Source organism: Colius striatus, chromosome 5 (genome assembly GCF_028858725.1).
Source record: "Colius striatus isolate bColStr4 chromosome 5, bColStr4.1.hap1, whole genome shotgun sequence".
NCBI lineage: Eukaryota > Metazoa > Chordata > Aves > Coliiformes > Coliidae > Colius > Colius striatus.
The window spans coordinates 41,814,548-41,835,665 of NC_084763.1; the positions used below are offsets into that span (position 1 = coordinate 41,814,548).

General features: G+C 40.8%; 1 protein-coding gene across 8 annotated transcripts in view; it reads left to right on the top strand.

Moving 5' to 3' along the window:
* RBM33 (RNA binding motif protein 33) overlaps positions 1-20,883 on the top strand; it is a 102,315-nt gene extending 81,432 nt beyond the window's left edge. For 3 of the 8 annotated variants that reach the window (XM_061997386.1, XM_061997389.1, XM_061997391.1), the window contains 4 exons: positions 1,145-1,351; positions 2,762-2,950; positions 16,273-16,361; positions 16,558-20,883. In XM_061997386.1, the coding sequence (XP_061853370.1) occupies positions 1,145-1,351; positions 2,762-2,950; positions 16,273-16,361; positions 16,558-16,606 (534 nt within the window). In that variant the 3' untranslated portion in view covers positions 16,607-20,883. Of the gene's footprint in view, positions 1-142; positions 185-1,144; positions 1,352-2,761; positions 2,951-16,272; positions 16,362-16,557 lie in introns of those variants that run through there. The other 5 variants (XM_061997388.1, XM_061997390.1, XM_061997392.1 and 2 more) reach the window with 4 other exon arrangements.
* Positions 20,884-21,118: the final 235 nt, after the last annotated feature.

The following is a 21,118-nucleotide window of genomic DNA, read 5'->3' on the forward strand; positions in this document are numbered from 1 at the left end:
GCAGTTGAGAGGTAGCGATTTATATTCCCAAAAAAGACAATCTTGCTCTTAGACCATGAAACCTGTTTCTTCTGCAGCTTTGTGTTTTGTTTCCTTATCCACAAGAAACTTACGAAGTACTCTGTTTTGTGACATGTTACAGGTGCAAAGGGAGTTTTGACTTGTGAAAATTTGAGGAAAGGGGGAAAAACTGCATGTAATTAAAGGTGCTATCATAAGGATGGTACAGATGCTGCTGCTGAAACCATGCAATAATATGATGTGCTTTATAGATGCAAAAAATGCCTGATCTTTTCTTGAGCTCTGTTGTTTCTTGCTCCATGGGATGTTTTACCATGATTGATCTGCTCTGGACAACAGGGCACAACTTCAAGAAACATCTGTCTGTCCATAGAAAAAAAAAAATCAACTGAGTAGAGAGTCAGTGGAAGGGAAGCATTTTGCTCTTGGTGCTTTCAACTTATGCTTGTACTGTGCTTAATTGCACAGAGAGATGTAGTGGAAGGAGCTACATCAGATGAGGGGCACTGAGGTGGTGTTTCGTTGTGCTTGTGATAATAAATATCTGTCATAAGAGCTTTATGTAAAAAAAAAACCCAAAAACAAAACAAAAAAACCCAGACAAATAAACCCCTGGGGAGGAACTGTTCCAAATATAGATAGTGTTGGAGGAAGGCAAGCAGAATAAGTACGTGCTTCAAAATAAATATCAATCTTTAACTAAAGAGGGGTTGGAGTTTTGAAGATTAGCAAAATATTTGCCTTTTGCTCCTTCTTCTGCAATGTATATGTGTCTCTTAAAAAAATACATAATTAAAAATAATAGTAGTTAAAAATAATGGCACACATCAGAGTTCACATGTAGCCCTGGAAGGGAGGTCGATTTCGAAAGAGAAGTGAAAGCACCTTGCTGCTTTGTATGTGAAAAGACATTATTGAACATTGTAATTATAATAAAGTCTGAACAAAATACATTGTTCTTCAGGTATTTCTTTTAGGCTGAATCACAATTTCCAGGCTGGGCCTTCAGAAAGGCCAGCATTGGGCATTCTCTGCAGGCTGAGCTGGCTGTGCCAGGAGGCTGCTCAGGGCGAGGGTTTGCAGCGCCTGGACATTGAGCCGCCTGTTATGTTGTTGATTTCAGCAGGGGGGAGAGGATGCTGGCTTTTTTCACCCAGAGGGCCAGCCCCAGCGGCCTCAACAACCCCCGGAGCCGAAACAGCAGCCAGTGCGGAAGGTCACATTGACAAAGGGAATGCAACAGCAGCAGCACCAACAGCAGCAGGCACAGATCCATTCACCAGCTCCTCAAGGAGTCAAAAACATCCAGGGAATTCATCAGCCTAAAAAGGTGATTTTTAGATGCATATTGCTGCCAGAAGTTGTACTATGTAGCTGTATTTCTCTAATAGTAACTAGCATTCTGTTTGTCAATTGCTAGCACAGGGCATCATGACCCAGAACATGCAGAGTTGCATTAGGTAGCTTTTGATCTAGAGAGACATGTTTGTACCCAGCAGACTCGCGATGCCTGCAGGTTGTTTCATCTGCTGACTTTCTGGCTAGCACAGTACTTAACTCTCTGGGGGAAGTGCCTCTGTCCTGAGATAGCTACTGCAGGAAATGGTAGCCAACAAGCTTTCTGGCTTTAAAACTAAGTTTTTTCTGAAGTTGTGCTTAAGCTTTTATTCTGGCTATTTCCTGCATATGTAGGATCATGCGGTGACTATTTAGGATGCTCTTTGGTCAATTCTCAAATTTGATATTGCTCAAAAGAGCTGAAGATCTCCTAATTGTATTTTTGCCCTTATGAAGCACTGGGAAGAGGCAGGGAGAGGGTTCAGGTAGGAGTGGTGTGGACCTTCTCTGCATTTGCAAACTGTCACATTCCCTGCAAATCGTGGGTATTTTGTCTTTTTATTTCTTGGTTTTGAACTGTTGACCGTAACCTTCCTGCTTCATATAAGGACAAAGTTTCCTTGTGGAGAGGTGTGAAAAATCATTACCCTCTATAGGCTCTCCAAGAATCAATCTAGAAACAGTGTTGAGTGTTAAGTGTTAACTCTGTTGTGTGTTTGTTACTGTTTTGTTGTTATTTTTTTCCTCTCTCTGACTGTTCAACCTTTATTTTGCAATAATTAAATGCATACAGTTTCTGCTCCAGAACATACTGGGGTGCCAGATATTGCAGGATTTAAGGGAATGGAGCTTTGAAAAAAAAGACATTTTAAAGCTATTTAGCACATGCCAGTACTCCATCCTGATAACAGACCAAGAGTGGGTAGCAATAGACACTGGAGATGCTTGAAGCAGTTTGCTGGGTACATTAAATTACCTGTGGGCTGAGAAGAGAAAAAGGAGAGGGATCACTGGGGTTGTTTTTTTTGGCCAGGTTCAAAATATGGAAGCTGAACACATGCTGCTAGTTTGATCAGTGTTGAAAACTAGGTTATATATTTTGGTCTGAGACCCTCCACTGCTTGGTCCATCTGTGCTAAAGCTAAGGCTTTTAGCCTCAATGCACTATATATAACTCAATATATGACTTGCTATCCTTCTAAAAGAGGTTTGTATAAGCAGGGGATGAATATGTTAATAAGTGGCCTTTCAGATCAGCAAACGGCAACAAGCTGGTTTAAATCAACGCATGCTTTAATCAAGTCTTTTAAGTAACTTGCCAACTTTTATATCATCTGTCAAATGCAGTGAACAGAAGCACCAGGTAAGTAAATCAAAATACTGTTACTTTTGTTGTTGGCAGGTCATTATGCATGGCAGAGGCAGAGGAGTAGCAGGCCAGATGGGCCGAGGACGCTTGATGCCAAATAAACAGAACCTGCGAGTGGTGGAGTGCAAACCTCAGCCCTGTATCGTGTCAGTTGAAGGGCTTTCTTCATCAACTACTGATGTCCAACTGAAAAACCTGCTGATGTCAGTGGGACCCATTCAGGTAGGTCAGCCTCACTTTATCATTTTTGTGCCAAAAGGCTTTCATTCTGGAAAGCTCAATTAATTCCCTGACACTAAATACAATGTGTGTTTATTGGTAATTTATGTTTGAAGGCACCTCCACCCACTCACGCTACACCTGGTAGCAAAGGCAAGCACGTGATGATACTGCAGCACAGGAGGTAGGGTAGGATTTTGCTAACCATCACATTCCTGCTGCAAAAGAGAGGCTGCTTCATTTTGGAGTTTCAGCTCTGTCTCCCTTCTTTCCTTAGGCAATACAAGCCTGTCCGTTCCATGAGGCTGTTAAAACCAAATGATCCTATCAAAGCAAGTGTATTTTTGATAACTGTCCTTGTTTTTGTTGTTGATAGGCACCTACCCTCTTGTTTGAGTGTTACCTTTCCTGTCACTGCAGTCCTGGGGTAAGAGTAATGACCACTATGCAGTGGAGCTTTTGCACCATGTAGCACCATCTGCTTTTTCAGATAATAACACAGTCTCCTTTAGAAGGATTTTATTTATCCTTTTTTTTTTTGTAAGATTTTCTTTAGGAAGGGCTTGTGAACAAGGTTATGACACACACACTGATATATCTACTGTGAAATTTCTCATTGTAAACTGCCTCCCGGAACTGATCTATCAGTTAAACTGACTTTGGGAAAACAAGGAGTTTTCAAAGCACTGAAGGGCTTAGGAGGCCCTGTCTGACTTACTGTTAGTACATCTGAAAATAACAGTCAATGAATAATGAAACATGAGAATTTTTTTGCTTGGGTTTTGGGTGTGTTTTTTCCAGTTTTGAGTGCTTTTGACAGGATCAACATTTTCAGACAAATGCAATGCATGAGTTGGAGCTATTTTGTGAGACTTCTCTATTAGTGGGATCATCTCTCTATTGCAAGACATGCTGCTCTCCTAAAGATGTACACTCTGCCTCACTTCTTCCCAGTTTAGGAAATGGAATAATGCTGAATTATTTATATCATGCATTCAGAGAGGTTTAATTTGTTTGTGAAAGCAAAAATACTTTCACAAAATACTTTGTCCCTTCGTGTTCTGTAGTATTCTAGGAAATTATTCATACAGTTCCAAAGCACATTTATTCAGTGTTTACTTGCTAAATCTTGCATGAGAATATTAGAAGATTAATAGAAACCCTGCTAGGAAATACAATTGAGAGAAGTTATTGAGAATGTGCTAAAAAATTTATTCAGTACTGGCTATTTCATAGCAGACGCCAAACCGGTCTCTCAATTCAATGTCACAGACCAATTTAAAAAGATGTACTTATAGGGAAAAAATGATAACTGATTTTCTAGTGGGGTTTGATACATCCCTGTGCCCTATAGGACTTGTATTCTTACAACAGCATCAGCTGTTCCTTTAGAAATTAAGGTTCCTAAATCATCTTCTATTTTCACCTAATCAGAGATCTAGGATTAGTACTTGAAAGAGATATCTGAATGTAGCTAATGATGCAGGAGGTTTTTGTGCTAATTCTGCACTTGAATGGACTTGTAGGAGGCTGGAATTTTCCTGGCTTACTTGAGACTAGTGTTCCCCAAGTGTGGATAGTGATGAAATATGCAGGGAACAATTGATGCTTTTGTGGGAAGAATGAGACCACTACTGCTGTATGCAATATTTAGCACTGTCTTTTTGTAGTACCACAGAAATGTTGAACACACCAAATGAGGAAGAGGTAGCAGCAATTTTAAATGCCTTTTAGGACAGGAACTGAAAATGGAACGTTTGAAAATCTTCGTTGTCCCAGTTTACAGCAATCACTTCTGTACAGATAGATGGTGCTAGATTTTCAGGTGTCAATATTGTGAAGTGCGTGAGTGGATTTTCTTGTGGCTGAAACAATATTCTTATTTGTGTTTGTGCTCTGTGCTGCTACAAGATCCCCTGCAACTGGAGATGGTCAAGAGGCTCTGATAGTGAAGGGATACCCTGCTTGGTTTTTTCCTCAATTTTTCTTTTAAAATGCATTTCATGCAAGTGACTTGCAATGAGGAGTGCAGAAGTGAGCCACTGAAGAGAGACAAGCAGGGAAGGGAAGGTCTCCTTACCATGCAGACTGACTGGGGCGATCTCATGTGCAAGGACAGGTCACAGCTCTGACCAAGTCAGAGATCTCAGGTGTTGCAGAGCCCTTCACAGATGAAGTATTGCAGCTTGATGGACTAAAATAGGAGGGATTTGGGGAGATGGCTGTTTTGAGAAAACAGCAAGGTAAGAAATTCTATCTGTTTTTCAAAAAAATAAGCCAGGTGCCCAGGTTTTTAGCTGGTTGAGCTGGAGTTCAACAGATAGTAAGAGGAGAGAGGTGAGTGAGTCAGTTGTAGCTGACTCCATCTTTAAGATGCCAAATAGCCTGTCTTTAGCTATTGACTATATTCAACAAAGCTTTAACAAACTGAACTCTGAGATACTGGTTTCTGGAATGTTATTTGTCTTGGGGGCAAAATTTGTGTATCGAACTCATCTCTTTTTTTTTTTTTTACTGTAAAAAATTTCAAATCTGAGTTAGGAAGATAACTCCTTAAGTTCTGCCTTGAAATGACACATACCTATTATCCAACACCCAAATCCCTGGTTAGAGGTCAAGATTTCCAAGGTGTAGGATATTTACCTCTAATACTAAGCAAGCATCTTGCTTCAAAGCAACATACAAACACAGCTCATAAATCTGAACAATTTCTGCTGCAGTCAAGACACAACCATGGGAATAGCTACACCGAGGCATAGCTCCAAGAGAAGGGGAAGAAATACTTCCTAAGGATCTCTCTTAGGTTGCCCCACCTGGTACAAGACCTCTGCTTAATCTGCACTTTCCATACTGGTGCATTTGCAGACCAATTGATCCCATACCAGCTCCTATTTTTGAATATATAGTTTGGCTCCTGATTTCATTACAGTGTGCTTATCCTGCATGTGTTTTTTCAGGAAGAGCTACTGTAACAAAGTTTTAATGTTGTTATGGAAGAAGTCTGTAATTTATCAATGGAATGAATGGAGAGGAAGGGATTACTTTGCTTTTCTTCATAAAAATGTTTCGATTTTTTTTTTTTTTAGCTCTTTCATTTCAGTATCATTGTTTAGGTACCTTGCAGAAACCTTGGGAAGGGAAGGTGAAAGCTTCCCTCATTTTATGATGTTTAACACTTCTGGCTTTGCCACTGCTTGCACTGAGCTGGCGATTCTGTGAGTCAGGGTTTAGGAATAGCTGGGTATGCAGAGAAGAGAAAACGGAGACTTTTATAGTTGAAGTTGGAAATTAATCTTTTTTTCCTCCCTTCCATATCCTAGAAATGGAGAAAATTATCTCTTCCCAAAAAGCTTTGAAATACTCTCTGTTGCCTGAGTACTGAAGCCTCTTTAATTCTTACCCTTGCTTCATTAAAGTTGTTCTGTGATTAACATAGGAGGAAAAAAATACCATTGAGATTCTCAGGATACTGAATAGAAAAAAATCTTTGAGGTTCAAGGAACAGCCCCTTAGTCAGAGCTACATTTTACAGTTCAAACATCATTAAATTAGCAGGAAAAGTACTTCCTTTGAACATATGACTTGCTGTCAGACTGTTTCTGGAGAAGATAAGCTTTCAAATACAGTGAAATCTGAGTGATGAATGATTAAGTACTAGAAATAAAATCATGCATTCAATAGTGTTGTACAGAAGGTTTCTGAGCACAGCACCAAAACAGCATCCTGGAGACAGTGCTGGAGCAGTCGTACTCAGTACACAACCATTCAGAACCACTTGCTGAAATAAGTTACTAGTAAGTTGCAAAGGTCTGAAAAGCCTAATCCATTTTTGTTGGTGCTCTTGAAGGCAGGTTTAATGTTTATACTGTTCAAAGACACTTGTGTTCAGATAGTTATTGCCACCTTCAAATTGTTTTTATAGCGTGGTGGCAGGTAGAGAGGATCATTTGCTAGATCTCCAGATAATTGGGTACTGAAGGATTGTTCTGAGGAGGTGTCCTATCATCAACTTTAACCCTGCTTTCATACACCAAATGGTTGCAAGCATAAAACATCAGTGCAAAATCTCAGTATCACTTTGTGAAGATTTTAGATCACAAATCCTGCTGTTTAAAAAAAAAAAAAAAAGGGAGGGGGGGAAATACTCAGAAAGCTCCCCTAATGTATATCAGAGGCATTGAGAATGTTGCAGTTGTAGGTGTATTTTGAGTATTTTGACAAATAGGAGTTTTGTTCTGATAACAGTCATTTCTGGTCTCAGAAAGAAAAACAATTGCTGCGTTGGATGTACTTCTCTTTTCTTTCTTTGAGTGACAGTGCTACCTAGTGCCCAGTTAGGGGAAAGGCAGCTATCTGCACTGACACTGCTGAATTTATTTTCAGTTTGAAGATGTGTGGGTAGAAATGATGTTGCACAGGTCGATGAGCAGACCAAGAATGAGATTGCTTTTGCAGATCAGCAGTGCTCATCTTGTGACCTGAGTGGTCTTCCTACCTGTAAAAACGTGTTCAGCTGTGAAGGAAGACAGGAGCAGTTCTCAGGGCTGCAAGAAGAGCAGCTCCATCCTGAGCCTGTCCAGTTCAGCCCTATTGTAGAGCAGTATGTCAGCTGCAGATGCCCATATCAATGACAGGAGAAGGTTCTTTCTTCTCATGTCTTGTGTATGGAGATGGAAAGCTGAACATTTTCAAAGGCGTGTGGTAGGAAGTTGAATGTGGCAGAAAAGCAGGAAGGAAGAACAGAAAGGGAAAGAGATCAGTTGCAACAGCTGAGGATAAGATAAATTCATTCTGCCCCAGCCTCTCTGGCTGTGTTGGTAATGGCTAGGAAGTGTTGCTCCCAGGCAGGATGTTTCAGGTGTCAGGAGGCTGTGAGGATGAGAAAAATGTGTCTGCATTTATTGATGGGAGAGAAGAAAAAATAGAATCTGATCTTTCTTTTTAGAAGCTGCCTGCCACACTGCCATTTGACTTGTTGCAGAGCAAGTTGGATCACACACTGGAGATGACGTTGGTCAGGAAGGTTTACACTTTTGTTTGCACAGGCTCTTTTTCAGCAGCTTCATACAGCCTGCCATTGCGAATCACAAACTCACCGATGAACTGAGTTTGCAGCCTGTTAGGTAGTCCATTTACTTCACTGAAAGAAATTAAGTAACAGAAGAAACTTTTATTTCCCCGTGTCTTCTATAATTGAAATGAATATTTGCTCCAGTCTCACTCATACATCTTGGTTTCCATCTCCTAGTGCTCTGTTACCTTCCTTTTAGTTTCTTCCTCTCTGTGCAACCTCTGAGAGTTTTGGTGTCAAAGATGTTTGCTGTCTGCCAGTGATCTCTTACTTTCTACTCATGGATGTCCTGCTTCTTGTTTCAAGGCTCTTTATTTTGCAGTGAAGCTTAACTAGAGATTATTGTGCTGCTATTATCGTACAGGCTGTTTCAATGTCATTTTTGCTGTTACTGTAAAAGTGTAAATTTGATTACAGATCACATGTAAAGGAGACATTTGAGGGGAGCGTAGATCTGCAGGCTTAAAGAAATGTCTGTAAAGAGAATGGTCCTTTTATGATATTCATACTACAGTCACTGGTAATAGTTGTGTTGCAGAAAAAGCCAGAGCCACTTATTTTTTTTTGAAGTTGTTGAATTAAGTAGTATATTTAAAAACAGTTGGTAGGCAAACTCTCAATCAAAAGCACGAGTGGTCATGAAATATTGGGTTTGTTGCATTTTCCATTCCGTATAGGGTCTTCGTCTTCCCATGGCAGTGCCTAAGGAAGCAGAAAGAGGTGATAATCAAGATCAGTATGAGCTCTACACTGCCTAAATCCTTTCCATATAAAATACTCTTCCTCAGCCTAACCTGACTTTTTATTTCTGATGCTGAGAATATGTCAGAATGTAATCTCTGTTTTCCAGAGTCAAATTGGGAACATGCCCAGAATAACTCTGGTCTCAGATTGGTCTTGGGAAGTGCTGTGCAGTAGATCTGTACACCCAAATCCGTACTGTAACCAGTCATTTGAAATCCCTCGAAGTTATTGTATGTGTTGTCAATCCTTTACACCTGAGTGGATCCGGGAAGGGGTTTTCATCCTCTGGTGAACATCTGACTAGGTCAACTTAAAGAGAAGATGCGAATGAAGTTGTTTTCTCAGAGCTGTGACGTTTGGGAGGATTGTGATATTTCAGTTTAGGAATTCACAATAGAAGGAGATTCTGGCAGAGTGCAGCGTGGCAACAGGGAAGCCTCTGGTAGAGGAAATGTGAGTGTCCTCCCATTAAATGAGAAGTCATGTGATGCTCAGTAGAATCAGCCCATCCCCACAGGCAGTGCTTCGTGGCTGGTCATTCCCTGCCTCCTCCAGCTGGCCTTTCAAAATGAGTGGGTTACGGAGTAGTGCTAAGTACACATCAAACTCCTAACGAGGCTGATATTTTTGGGACAGTAAACTCATGGTTTTGTCATTATAATAGATACCATAAGGATAAAGAGTACTGTAGTACTCTTTGTGTTCTTTGAAAATGAGAGAACAGCTGTCATTAGTACTATGTGAAGACCTGTCTGATGCTCTTAGCTTCTCTGTGATACTACCTCAGATCTAAAAGCAACACACTGAACTACTTTTTCAGAAATGTGTAGTGTTTTGCATGATAAGGTTTAGGGGCTACAGGAGTGACTTCTGTGAGAAGCTGCCAGAAGCTTCCCCCATGTCTGACTGCACTAATGCCAGGCAGCTCCAAGACGGACCTGCAACTGGCCAAGGCCAAGCCCGTCAGAGATGGTAGCAGCAGCTCTGGGAGAGGAGATTTGAGAAGCGAAGCAGGAGGAGGAGTATGTTACTGTGCAGCAGCTATTGCAGAGAGGAGTGAGAATGTGAGAGCACCGCTCTGCAGACACCCAAGTCAGTGAAGGAAAACGGGCAGAGGTGGTGCAGGCACTGGGGCAGAGTTTCCCCTGCAGTCATGGAGGCCGTGTGGGAGCAGAGATCCACCTGCAGAGGACCCCATGCCAGAATGGAAGGATGCCTGAGGGAGGCTGTGACCCTAGAAGAAATTTGTGCTGGAGCAGCTCCTGGCAGGATCTTTGGACCCATGGAGAGAGGAGCATGCATGGAGCAGGTTTGCTGTCATGACTTCCCATGCTGCAGCAGTTTGTGAAGAGCTGAACCCCATGGGAAGGATGCAGGTTGGAGAAGTTTGGGAAGGACTGTCTCTTGTGGGAGGGACCCTACACTGGAGCAAGAAAAGAGTTTGAGGAGTTCCCCCTCTGAGGAGGGAAGAGCAGCTGAGACAGTCTGTGATGAACGCAACTGACCACAATCCCCATTCCCCATCCTCCTGTGCTGTTCAGGGGGAAAAGGTAGATAATTTGGGAGATAATTACAGCCTAGGAGGAAGGGAGGGATGAATGGAATGTGGTTTTTAAGATTTGGATTTATCTCTCATTAGCCTACTTTGATTTGTTTGGCAATAATTTAATTTCTCTGAGTCAAGTCTGTTTTGCCTATGACATAGTTGTCAGTGATCTTCCTGCCCCTATCTTGACCCATGAACCTTTTGTAGTATTTTCTCTGCTCTTCAGCTGAGGTGGAGTGTGGTAAGGCAGCTTTGGTGTGGACACCTGGGGACCAGCCATGGTCAGCCCATCACAAAATACCATTCACTGTGATGCTCACTGTATTTGAATGTTCTTGAAAGAAGCATTTCAAACAAAATTGAACGTATCTAAGTAACATACAGCTATGCATTTAGTAAGACATTATTCAAGCCTTAGAGTACAAACCAGAAATCATCTAGATTTTGTAATAAAAAAACCCAATTTACCACCAGTAGTGTGCAAGATATTTGTGTTGTGGCACTCGAGTATCAGCCATAGCTCTAATTGTTAAGGACATGAACTTGGAACCGGTCACTGACATAGTCCTCTATAGCAATCCTTGTGGTGTTTTTGGAAATGTGTTGTTGCAGGAGGGACAGCACTTCTCATGAAGGACTGGTATTTTTGTGGAGACCTACTGTAGGCCCATGTGGCTTCTTTGTTGATTCAAATGATGGACAAAGTCTTTTCTGGGCAAACTAGAATTTTGTAAGTCGTGCTCATATTAAACATTAAGCAGAAATGTATTCTTCAGGATAAAAATTGTTGTCTTTCCTACTAATTGCCACACAAAGGATTTCCCTTTTTTTCCCCCTCCTTCCAGACCTGTGTTTTTTCTCCACTTTGCAGTGATCTTCCCAGCCTCCTGCTGTTACAGTTAGCTCCTGCTTCAAGGTTTCTTGTGTGGTAATTTGTAGGAAGACATCCAAAATTTCATGCTTCACATGGAAGTTTTGGCCATTAAGGTCAATAGTCTAAAAATAAGACTAACTTCCTTTTAAATCATGTAGTTGTTCATTATATTAGATATTAACTAGAAAAAAGCCTACTATGTCTTTGAACATGTAGCAATTTGAAGTAAATGCCATCAACTTAAAAAGTAAACAAGGTCAACATATAAAAATATGCAAATGCTAGATTGGTTGATTTAATTATACAGAAAATTTTGCAAGAAGAGCTTTTTTTCAGTGAAACTTTTGTTTAACGTGTTATAGCATTGTCTCCAGAAGTCCTTAGGCAGTATGAAAAGAAATTGAAATGTTTAAATTTCTCCTGATGTACAATATTGTATAGGAAATAAGTTAGATACATTATGGGAAAACAAAAAGAACACTGAAAACATTGTAGGTGAGCATTTGTGTTTGTGCAAGCTCCACAGTAGCTAATGCAGTACTGCAGATTTTACATAAAAAAGGGCAGAGGCATGCTTGCACATATGCATGGGTTTATATTCATGGAATACATTAGAAAGTGGTACCAGTAATTTTGGAAACTGCTTAGACCATTCTTTGCAAGTAAGCTGCCTGATACAGGGGACAGTCTGATTGGTGAAAGAGCATAAATAAAACTAACAGCTTTCTAGGTGGTTATTTCAAGATCACCTTGTAATGAACATGCAAGCAGTCAAGCTGTCTGAGAATGCCATGGATGCTAGGAATACTGGATGTTGTTGAAAAAATGGCTGCCAAATTATTCAAAAAGAAAAAAGTTAAGTGTGTTACACCAGAAAGGTAGCAAGATATGCAAAATAAATTAATTTCATGTGTATTTTCCTAGCATTTCTATTTGGAATCAACAAAAGCAGAAGCTGGTGAAGTAAGAAGTTTTCAGCAAAACTGAGAAAGTGTGGATTGGATGATCAGCTAGTGAGGTGGATTTTTAACTGGTTTAAGGAAGGAAGGCAGAGTTGTGATCAGTGGGGCAGGGTCTAATTGGAGGCCTGTATCTAGTGGAGTCCTTGAGGGGTTAGTGCTGGGACCAGTACTATCCAATATATTTATTAATGACCTCGCTGAGGGAGCAGAGGCACTGTCAGCAATTTTGCTGATGATCCTAAACTGGGGGGAATGGCTGACAGACCAGGAGGCTGTGCTGTCATTCAGTGAGACCTGGACAGGCTGGAGAGTTGGGCGAAATTCAACAAGGGCAAGTGTAGAGTCTTGCATCTAGGAAAGAATAACCCCATGTCCCAGTACAGATTGGGGAATTAACTCTTAGAGAGTTAATTAGTGTAGGGGAAAGGGACCTGAGTGAGGGTCTTGACGGACAGCAGGATGAACATGAGCCAGCAATGTGCCCTCATGGCCAAGAAGGCCAATGGCATCCTGGGGTGTATTAGAAGGGCTGTGGGCAGTAGGTTGAGAGCTTCTCCTCCCTCTCTACTCTCCCCTCATGAGACCACATCTGGAATATTGTGTCCAGTTCTGGGCCCCTCAGTTCAAGAAGGACAGGGAACTGCTGGAGAGAGTTCAGCACAGAGCCACAAAGATGATGAAAGGAGTGGAGCATCTCACTTGTGATGAAAGGCTGAGGGAACTGAGGCTCTTTAGCTTGGAGAAGAGGAGACTGAGGGGTGGCCTCATTAATGTTTACAAATATGTAAAGAATGATTGTCAGGAGGATGGAGCCAGGCTGTTCTCAGTGATGTCCAATTATAGGACAAGAGGCAGTTGGTTCAAGCTGGAACATGAGAGATTCCAAAGAAACAGAAGAATTTCTTCAGTGTGAGGGTGAGGGAGCACTGGAACAGGCTGCCCAGATGGGCTGTGGAGTCTCCTTATCTGGAGACATTCAAAACCCACTTGGATGAGTTCCTATGTGACCTACTCTAGGTGGTCCTTCTCTGGCAGGGGAGTTGGACTGGATGATCTTTCAAGGTCCCTTCCGACCCTTAAGATTCTGTGGTTTTTAAGATAATGCCGTGAACTTGAGCTAATGAAAATATGTGAAAATATGTATAAGTTGTCTGCAATAATATTTAGCTCCTTTGCCTAATTTAGCTAGTAGGTCTGAACTATACCAGAACGTGTATTCAAGTAGTCGGTTTTTATATGATAATTACTGAAGAGCTTCTTAATAATTTATCATTATGGAGATATGAACTGCAAAATCAAACTTTCATTTTGTACATCTCAAGAATACTTATGCAGTAAGAGCTCCGTTCCTGAGAAACAGCAAATGCTGTTGATTGCAGCTGGGGTCTGGAGCATAAAGAACTGGGAGAGCCTCCTGTGGCAGCTGAATGAGGTTTGATGTCCTTATGTGGATCAGTTGTCAGTAGGAGAGCTGAAGATTGTCCAGGAGAGGGGAGAGAAGCAGATGCTAGCAGGATGTCCTGGATACAGCCGAAGGAATAAGTCCCCCAGTTCTTTTCCCGCTCCTCTTGTCTGACTGTTCTCTGAAATAGTCATCCTTGTAGTGATTCAAACAGATTTTTCCTATTTTAAAAATGTCAAGTTCTTTGAAAGGAACAGACTTAGTTCTCTCTTTTTTTCTTTTTAAATTGCAATTCAGAGATTTTTCTTTTCCCAGCCCTTACAAGTCTCTTGTTTCTCAGTCTTATTTAATGGCCATGATTAATTCTTAGTCTTCAAAGCTTAGTCCATAGGACTTACTTTGGTTCTTTTCTAGCTGGAAAAGTGATGTCAAGAGAATGTGTGTTAGATACAGTTCTATAAATCATAATAAAGTGACATCACTAAGAGAGAACACAAACCTTAGCACCTCCCTGACTCCAGCAGATAACCTCCAGGAGAAAGGAGCTTTCCCAAGGTCTTCCATTGGCACTTTCTGCAATGTGGCACTATTCTCATTGGTGAAATGTGCTTAACCTTGTCAAGAGCTTTCTGATTTTAAAAAATGAAAGTAATCATCTGCCGAGTGGGTTTTTTAAAGCTAACTCCCGTTCCTACCAGCTCAGAAACTAAAAAGTTGCAATGACTTAGCTATACCTTTCCATTGCAGCAGTTTTCCAAACACTGTGCCATGCAAATTAACTCACTGCTGCTTATCAGGTTTGCTGAATCCTTTCACTTTTCCTCATCTTTCACTTTGAAATCATGTGAGCAACAGAAGTATTAAACTTCTCTGGTTTTCCTGATGAGAGGGAAGTTTCCTGTCAATTACAATAAGGTGCGAGGTAGCTACTGCCAGAATTAATTACTTCAAAATTACAATTAGGTAAGTTACCTGAATGAGCCTAGAGCTGAATTGTCAGGCTTAGATATGAAGAAATGTGACTATGAGGTGCCATGACTCTTGTTAAAGCATTTGACATCTTGCTTTAAATGCTACTTTAGGTTGAATGAACAGGGAACACGTTAGTTGGATGAAAAATTCTTTCACTGGCAGATCTCATTTCTATCAGTGAGTGGGACTCTATGTGGCTTCCCAAGGAAAGTTATAAGGTCCTTTTTTAATAGCCTAGGTGACTACAGAGTTTTTGCAGATGATGTTTTAAATCCTGGAGGTTGACCATAGGAGGATTGGAATCATCTCGACCTGGGGGCTGCTGCTGAGTTCCAGGCGAGATGCTGGAGCAGAGATTTATGTTTGTACTTATCCATCAAGAGGTTATAATGAAATCTAGAGAAGTTTTAAGGTGCCCATATCTGTACAAAGATGTGTGTGTATATTTATACGTATGTGTGTATGTATCTATATAAAGCTCAGTACCAAACTGGGTTGACTTCATGTCAAGACTTAGCAAAAAAGAAGAATGTTAGTAATTCTTTAATTCTGCGTCCAGAAGCCTAAGAACAATTGCGAACTGGAAGCTGAATCAGTACAATTCTGTTTTGAATGTGCTGCAGCATAAGCCTAACATGCAAGGCTTGCTGTGAGATACTGTAATCAGTGTGGCATGGAGCTTCAGAGTCAGGACTGAAGTCTTCAGAAGATGTATTTTAACTTAGTTACTGTGAAATCTCTGTGGCCTGTTCTCAGAGGCAGTGAGGTGACAGGATCATGTTTCCATCCTGAGTACACTGTGATGCTGAATTACGTATCTGTGTTCTCATTGGTTGTTGAGTGTGTGCCTACTCAATGTGTAAAACTTCATCTTCTCAAATTTCTCAAGCATCTTTTTGAAAAATAAACTGTTGTAACTAAAATGCTGATTCAAAGCATCAACTTTGGTCTTAGTCATTACTTAGTTCTCATTGCCAAGGCCATGTGACTGCTCTCTGAGATCATCTTGGCATTGCCTCGACTTCCTGCTGCAGCAGCAGGAAGCAAGGACATGCATTCTCCAAAACTCTAGTCAAGGGGTGCTATAGTTTTGGAGACCTCGGTACTACACAAGGGATTTTTTGATAGTTCCAGCCTTGTGAGATGCTGCTTTCATGGTTTGGAAAGCACGCATCAGATGGGCTTGTTTGAGTGAATATATATTGTATGGCCTCCTATTAATAGGAGGACCTGGAAGCAGTGACATAATCCTGTTGCATCAGGATCATGTGATGGTTAGAGTCTGTCCAAAGCTAGCCACTTGTTTTTATTAAAATAGTGCAGCCTGGGCATGAAAATCTGCCAATGTTTTCCTGTCTCTGTCCTGCTTAACCCATGGAAACCCCCAATCATTTAACATACCTGAGGTAAATGGCTCGAGGTGCTTGTGTGTAGAGTTGAGCTCCACCCAGATGATTGTTTCTTGTTCAGTTGCTGAGAGTTGGGCTGCAGGGTGTGGTTCTTCTATATGGATTGAAGAGCTGTCCCCTTTGCTTAACAAGTGTTGGTCTGGGTTTTCCAGTCAGTATAGTTAATGCAGCAGCTCCAATGCCTTCAGCTGGGTCCCTGACTGCAGCCTCAGATGTTGCCTTCCATTCCCTGGATACCTTAGAGAAAAGAAATCTGGCAAAATTTTGATCAGTTCAGTGCAAAATGAGGGGTTTTGAAGTGAGACTTGAATATTAAAAATATGTTTTGACTTTTTGTCTCTGCAGAGTTTACAGATGCTTCCTCAGCAACGGAAAGCCATAGCAAAATTTAAGGAGCCAGCGCACGCATTAGCATTTCAACAGAAATTCCACAGGTAAATAATTAAGTCCTGCTGCTGCCTCGGGTTTCTTCCTTCCCTTCAAAAGATTATATCAGTCTACTCCGCTGAATGTTTCTCTTAATCCAATCAAGCATCTGTTTATTAGTGACCTTCACAGAACCACCTTGTCTGTTCTCCACCCTTAGAATCAGTGTGAGTACCAGGTTTAATTTCTTTTAACTTTTAACAGGCACATGATAGATCTGTCTCACATAAACGTGGCACTGATAGTTGAGTGATGTCTGCTGAGAGAAACCCTGACACTAACAGAAACGTACAGTGGAACTACGTGAGGCACAGTGGCAAAACCGTCAGGTTGCGAAACCCTTCAGCTTAATCTTTAACTGCTGTGGTGAACTACAGAAAGCAGCAAGATGTCCTTCAGAAGAACTTGAGAGGATCTGCAGAGGTCGAATTTCTGTTCGGTTTGTTCACGTGCTGTTGTGACCGCGTGGAACTACAGATTTTTCTTTTTTCAAAATGCTTTCAATGCATGTAGACACTGTTCTTCAGGATCCTGCTGTGTGACCACAGTGACTTGAGAGAGAACGTTTACATCGAAAGATTTAAAAACTTTCTTCATGGCAAAGAATATTTGATAATGGTTGCTCTTATCTTCAGCGTGAGGTGTTTGAATGAAAACTCACTTTTCTAAGCAAAACACATTAGTTATGTGGTGTATGTGAGAGCACAGAAGGTATTCTTGCATAGATTTAAATGTGGCCTGCTCCACCGAATGCTGAGAAGCTTTGGAGGTGACACTGGAAAATTATAGTTTCATTCTATGTAAATAAGTCCAAGTCTGTCTTTGCATTTTTCTATTCCAACACAGACTTCCATTTTCTCCTCCCAACTCCACTTATTCCATAAAACCCTCTGTAGGAACAACATTGCTGTATTTTCCCTTGGTTTTTAAAAAAAGCACCTTTGCCCTTCAGTAGCACCGTGGGGTAGTGAACTCCCAAGTTGTGACTAGGTTGTTTTAAATGACATTGCCAGGTACAAGGAAAAACAAATATTTGGTGGCTCACTTCTCAACTGTGACACAGGAAGAGTGGCATATTCCCAGTAGTTCTTTTGGGTTGGCTTTTCACGGTTGCCTTTTGTTTTATTTTGATTAGCTTTTTCTTTTCCTTTGAGATTTATTTTGCGACTAACACTGAACCGTAAGAAGAAACCCATAACTGGAAGGACTTGGTTTGGTGTTTTGTTCCCGATAAATACAGGACTGTAAGAACATTGGGAATCTGTTGGTGAACGTAGCAGTTTCCAAAAGTTAAGTGCAAACATGAAGGAACTTACATTTTATTCCAAGTTAAATCCGTAGTATTTCCTTTTGGTTAGAACCATCTAGATGGTGTTGCCAAAGGAACAGGTTTTTTTTAGTTACTTCCGAATAAACTTATTAAAATGTCATCTTTATATTGGATTCCAGTTTTTATGAGCATTTCCATAGTTTTAGACTGTGAGCTTTTGCTTCATCCTTTATTTTAGGAATAGTCTTAAGCACTCCACCTACTATGTGAAGAGGGAGGAGTTAGAGAAACCTTAATAGGTTTGTGACCTGAGTGACTGCAGAAGAACATTGTTGGTATGTAATGAGACAACTGCAAATGGGGTGTAAAAGGCATGCCAAGCTTGGAAGGATGAACTAAGCAAGTTTATAGTACCACAGATTGATTTGGGTTTGTTTTTTTTTTTTTTTAAATTTAATGGTAGCCAAGTCACAAAGCCCTAGTTGGCTTTCTTACAGTTTTGATCCAGATTGTCAATTAAGTAGAAGTTACTAAAAATAATGATTGAATGGCAAATACTGTCAGAAGTCTCCTAGGTAAAACTACTCTTTGTTTATTGAAATAATACACAATAATGTAGTACTTTAGAAGTATTACACTGGGGACAAAAATGGAAAGAATGCTCTTGAGTCCACTTACAACTTAGTAACGAGACATGATCACGTCATGAGATTTTGATGTGGAAGTGAGCTCTACGCCTGTGGGTATAGTTCCCCATTTATGCACGGTACATTTAATGACATCAGCACAATTACTACATGTACAGTGCTGTTTAGTGCTTTGGGGCAGAGAATGAGCCACAGGTAGGAAGTGCCCGGTGGGAGCCGACCCTGAAGACTGATGTGAGGTGATGTCCCCCATGAGTGCTGTGACCCCTGCACTGCCTCCTCAGGTTGTGTGTTTTTTCTCTTTGTTTATTTCTTATTGTTAAAACAAGTCATTAAACAGTTATTCGTTCTGCTGTTAAGAGAGCAGCTTCTCTGTAATGAGAAGGATGGGAAGACATCTGAGTGCAGCAGTAATAGTTCGTGTCTGGAAATCTGGGTTAGATGCAAAAGCTAGACAGGCCAGCAGCTGAGTTCAGCAGTAGAAACATCTGCAGTTGATCAGCTGTCCTGTCAGAAGCAAACGTTATTGGGGTTAAAGGGTGTCTTGGAGCCTAAGAATATGGGTTTGATTCAAAAGTCAAAGAAGTTTGTAGAAGTGCTCCTACTTTGGGTTTTGAATCCATCCCAAAGAGGCTGAGGTTCAGCCAGCTACATTTAAAGAATTTTTATTCAGCTGGGTTTTTAAAAATACTTTTTTTGAGACAAATGTGTGGCTTTGGAATGGAATCGCCTCAGATCAATTTAAATGTAGGAGACAATGTAAGCAATGCCTGTTTAATGACTAGATGCATCCTCTTTAAAGGCAGTTGCAGTAGATGATTGCTTGTGCACAGGCAGAGGATGGGTGGTGGTGGCGGTGACTTCAGCTGCTTACTGCAGTACCTGGGTACCTTCCTGTGTGTAAACACGCTATATGTATGTATGTCTATATGCATTTTACTATACACATACATACATACTCACACCCTCTGTCCACCATATCTCTCTAAGATCTTAAACTCAGTAGCAAAAGTAGCAGTTAGGTGAGTCATTTGTTAAAATGTTTGTGTTTTGCTAGTTCTTCAGTCCTAACCTAAAAATGGATCTCTTGGCGATGATCAGTTTGCGTGATACAGCTCTTTCAGATCCATTTGTTGTCTCCTCCCAAAAAACCCCCAAAGGAAGTAGAGGTAAAGCTAGATGGACCTGTTCTTGCCATGTTCTCTTTCAGCGCACAGTTAAATCTGAGCATCTTAAGTTAACTTTCTTGGAAGATCTGTTGCAACCATTATCTTGTTCTTTCTTTATCATGCATTCAAAATATGATGCAAAATGGAGGGAAAAAAGAGGTGTTTAATGTAGTATGTAAATATTGACCTTTGAAAATTAAAATGTTACTCAAAGTGCTTACAGTCAACCACATCTTAGCTATTTGTTAGTTTTTTTGTGTTGTCTTAATCTAAGTTTAATGGATGCAGTTCCATAAATGTTAATGTGTTTTTTGTGTATATCTTCAAATTTTTATAAAGATACTAGTAAGTCAATACATATATCCTGATCTGTGTATTATTTGTTCACAGTTTTTATTAGCATACTTTGATAATGATTTTACTAGGCAACTCCAGTATATGGAGCCAACTTTCCCTCCCCTCCCTGCCCCAAAGTATTCTGTTTTCATCTTGTAGCACTGGAGAATTCACTTTATAACTAAGATTTTGCCTTGACTAAAGGTTGGGTTGGCCGTATGATCTGTGATATTTTAGTACAATGTTCTACTTCTTTTAATTAAAAAAAAAATTCAAAATCTCTGTCCTTTAACTTATGAGGGGGAAATACAGTGCACTGTCAGGCCACGGCGTGGGGTTTCTAGGCTTGTTCCGTTGTCCTGTACAAGTGCAAATTAGGTCTGTTTGTGTAATATTGTTCTCAAAAGTGTGGGACATTCTGGTTTTACCCGTGATTTGAACTGGTGTAACACATTGATTCATCCCAATGTTAGCAACTGATGTGGCACGTGTGGTGTATGATGGAACTGTGTGCAGGGTTGGAAAAGCTCAGTGTCTTCGGTGCTAGGCAGGAGGAGGACAGGTCTGTAGCATCTTCATAGCTGAAGGAGCTGCCATGCTTTATCTCTTCAGTAGTGCTAGAGAATAAATTTAGACAGGGATATTGGGTTTGGCCCACTAGGACTGGCACCCCCTCTGTAAAGTGTCTTCAAATACCTAGCTTATTCCCCAGTTTAAGTCTGAAGATTCACTTCAGATTTCCAAGGTTCTGTAAAAGAAGTCTTTCTAGCCATTAAAATGCCAAAGAGACTGACCATTTTAGTCCTTGATGTTGGGTTACCACTGCAAGGATGGGCATTGTTTTTTTTTTTTAAAGAAACTAAGTTATTTCAGAAGAACCTTCAAGGACCTTCATCGGATTTTCTTATTTAGCTACTCAGGATAAGGGAAAAACCCCTTCTACTTAGTGCTGGGTTTTTTATCTTTTTTTAAACATAATCTCTTTGATCTGTTCAGCTCAAAGTGGTGCCATTGTCCCAGAAGCTGCTGTAGGCACTTCCTACGGTCCCACACAGGAGCTGTCTGTCTGCCTGTGTGTGTGGCTGCATTGCCCTTGCAGCTGGGGTGAAAGGGTGGGTGGGAGGGTGTGGGGTTTCATTTATTGGGGGGTCTCTTTTGCCTGGTTTTTTTTTAGTCTAACTCAGGAAGTATCTTGGATTTGTTCTCTGCTATAGCGTTGTGTTGTTCTTGTCCTTCACGTAGTGCTGTGTTTCTGTGGGTCGTGATACTTTAAGGTAGACATCCAGGTTCACTTGTCTGCTGTCAAAAAAGCATTTTTTGTCCAGAGAGACACAAAGAGGTTT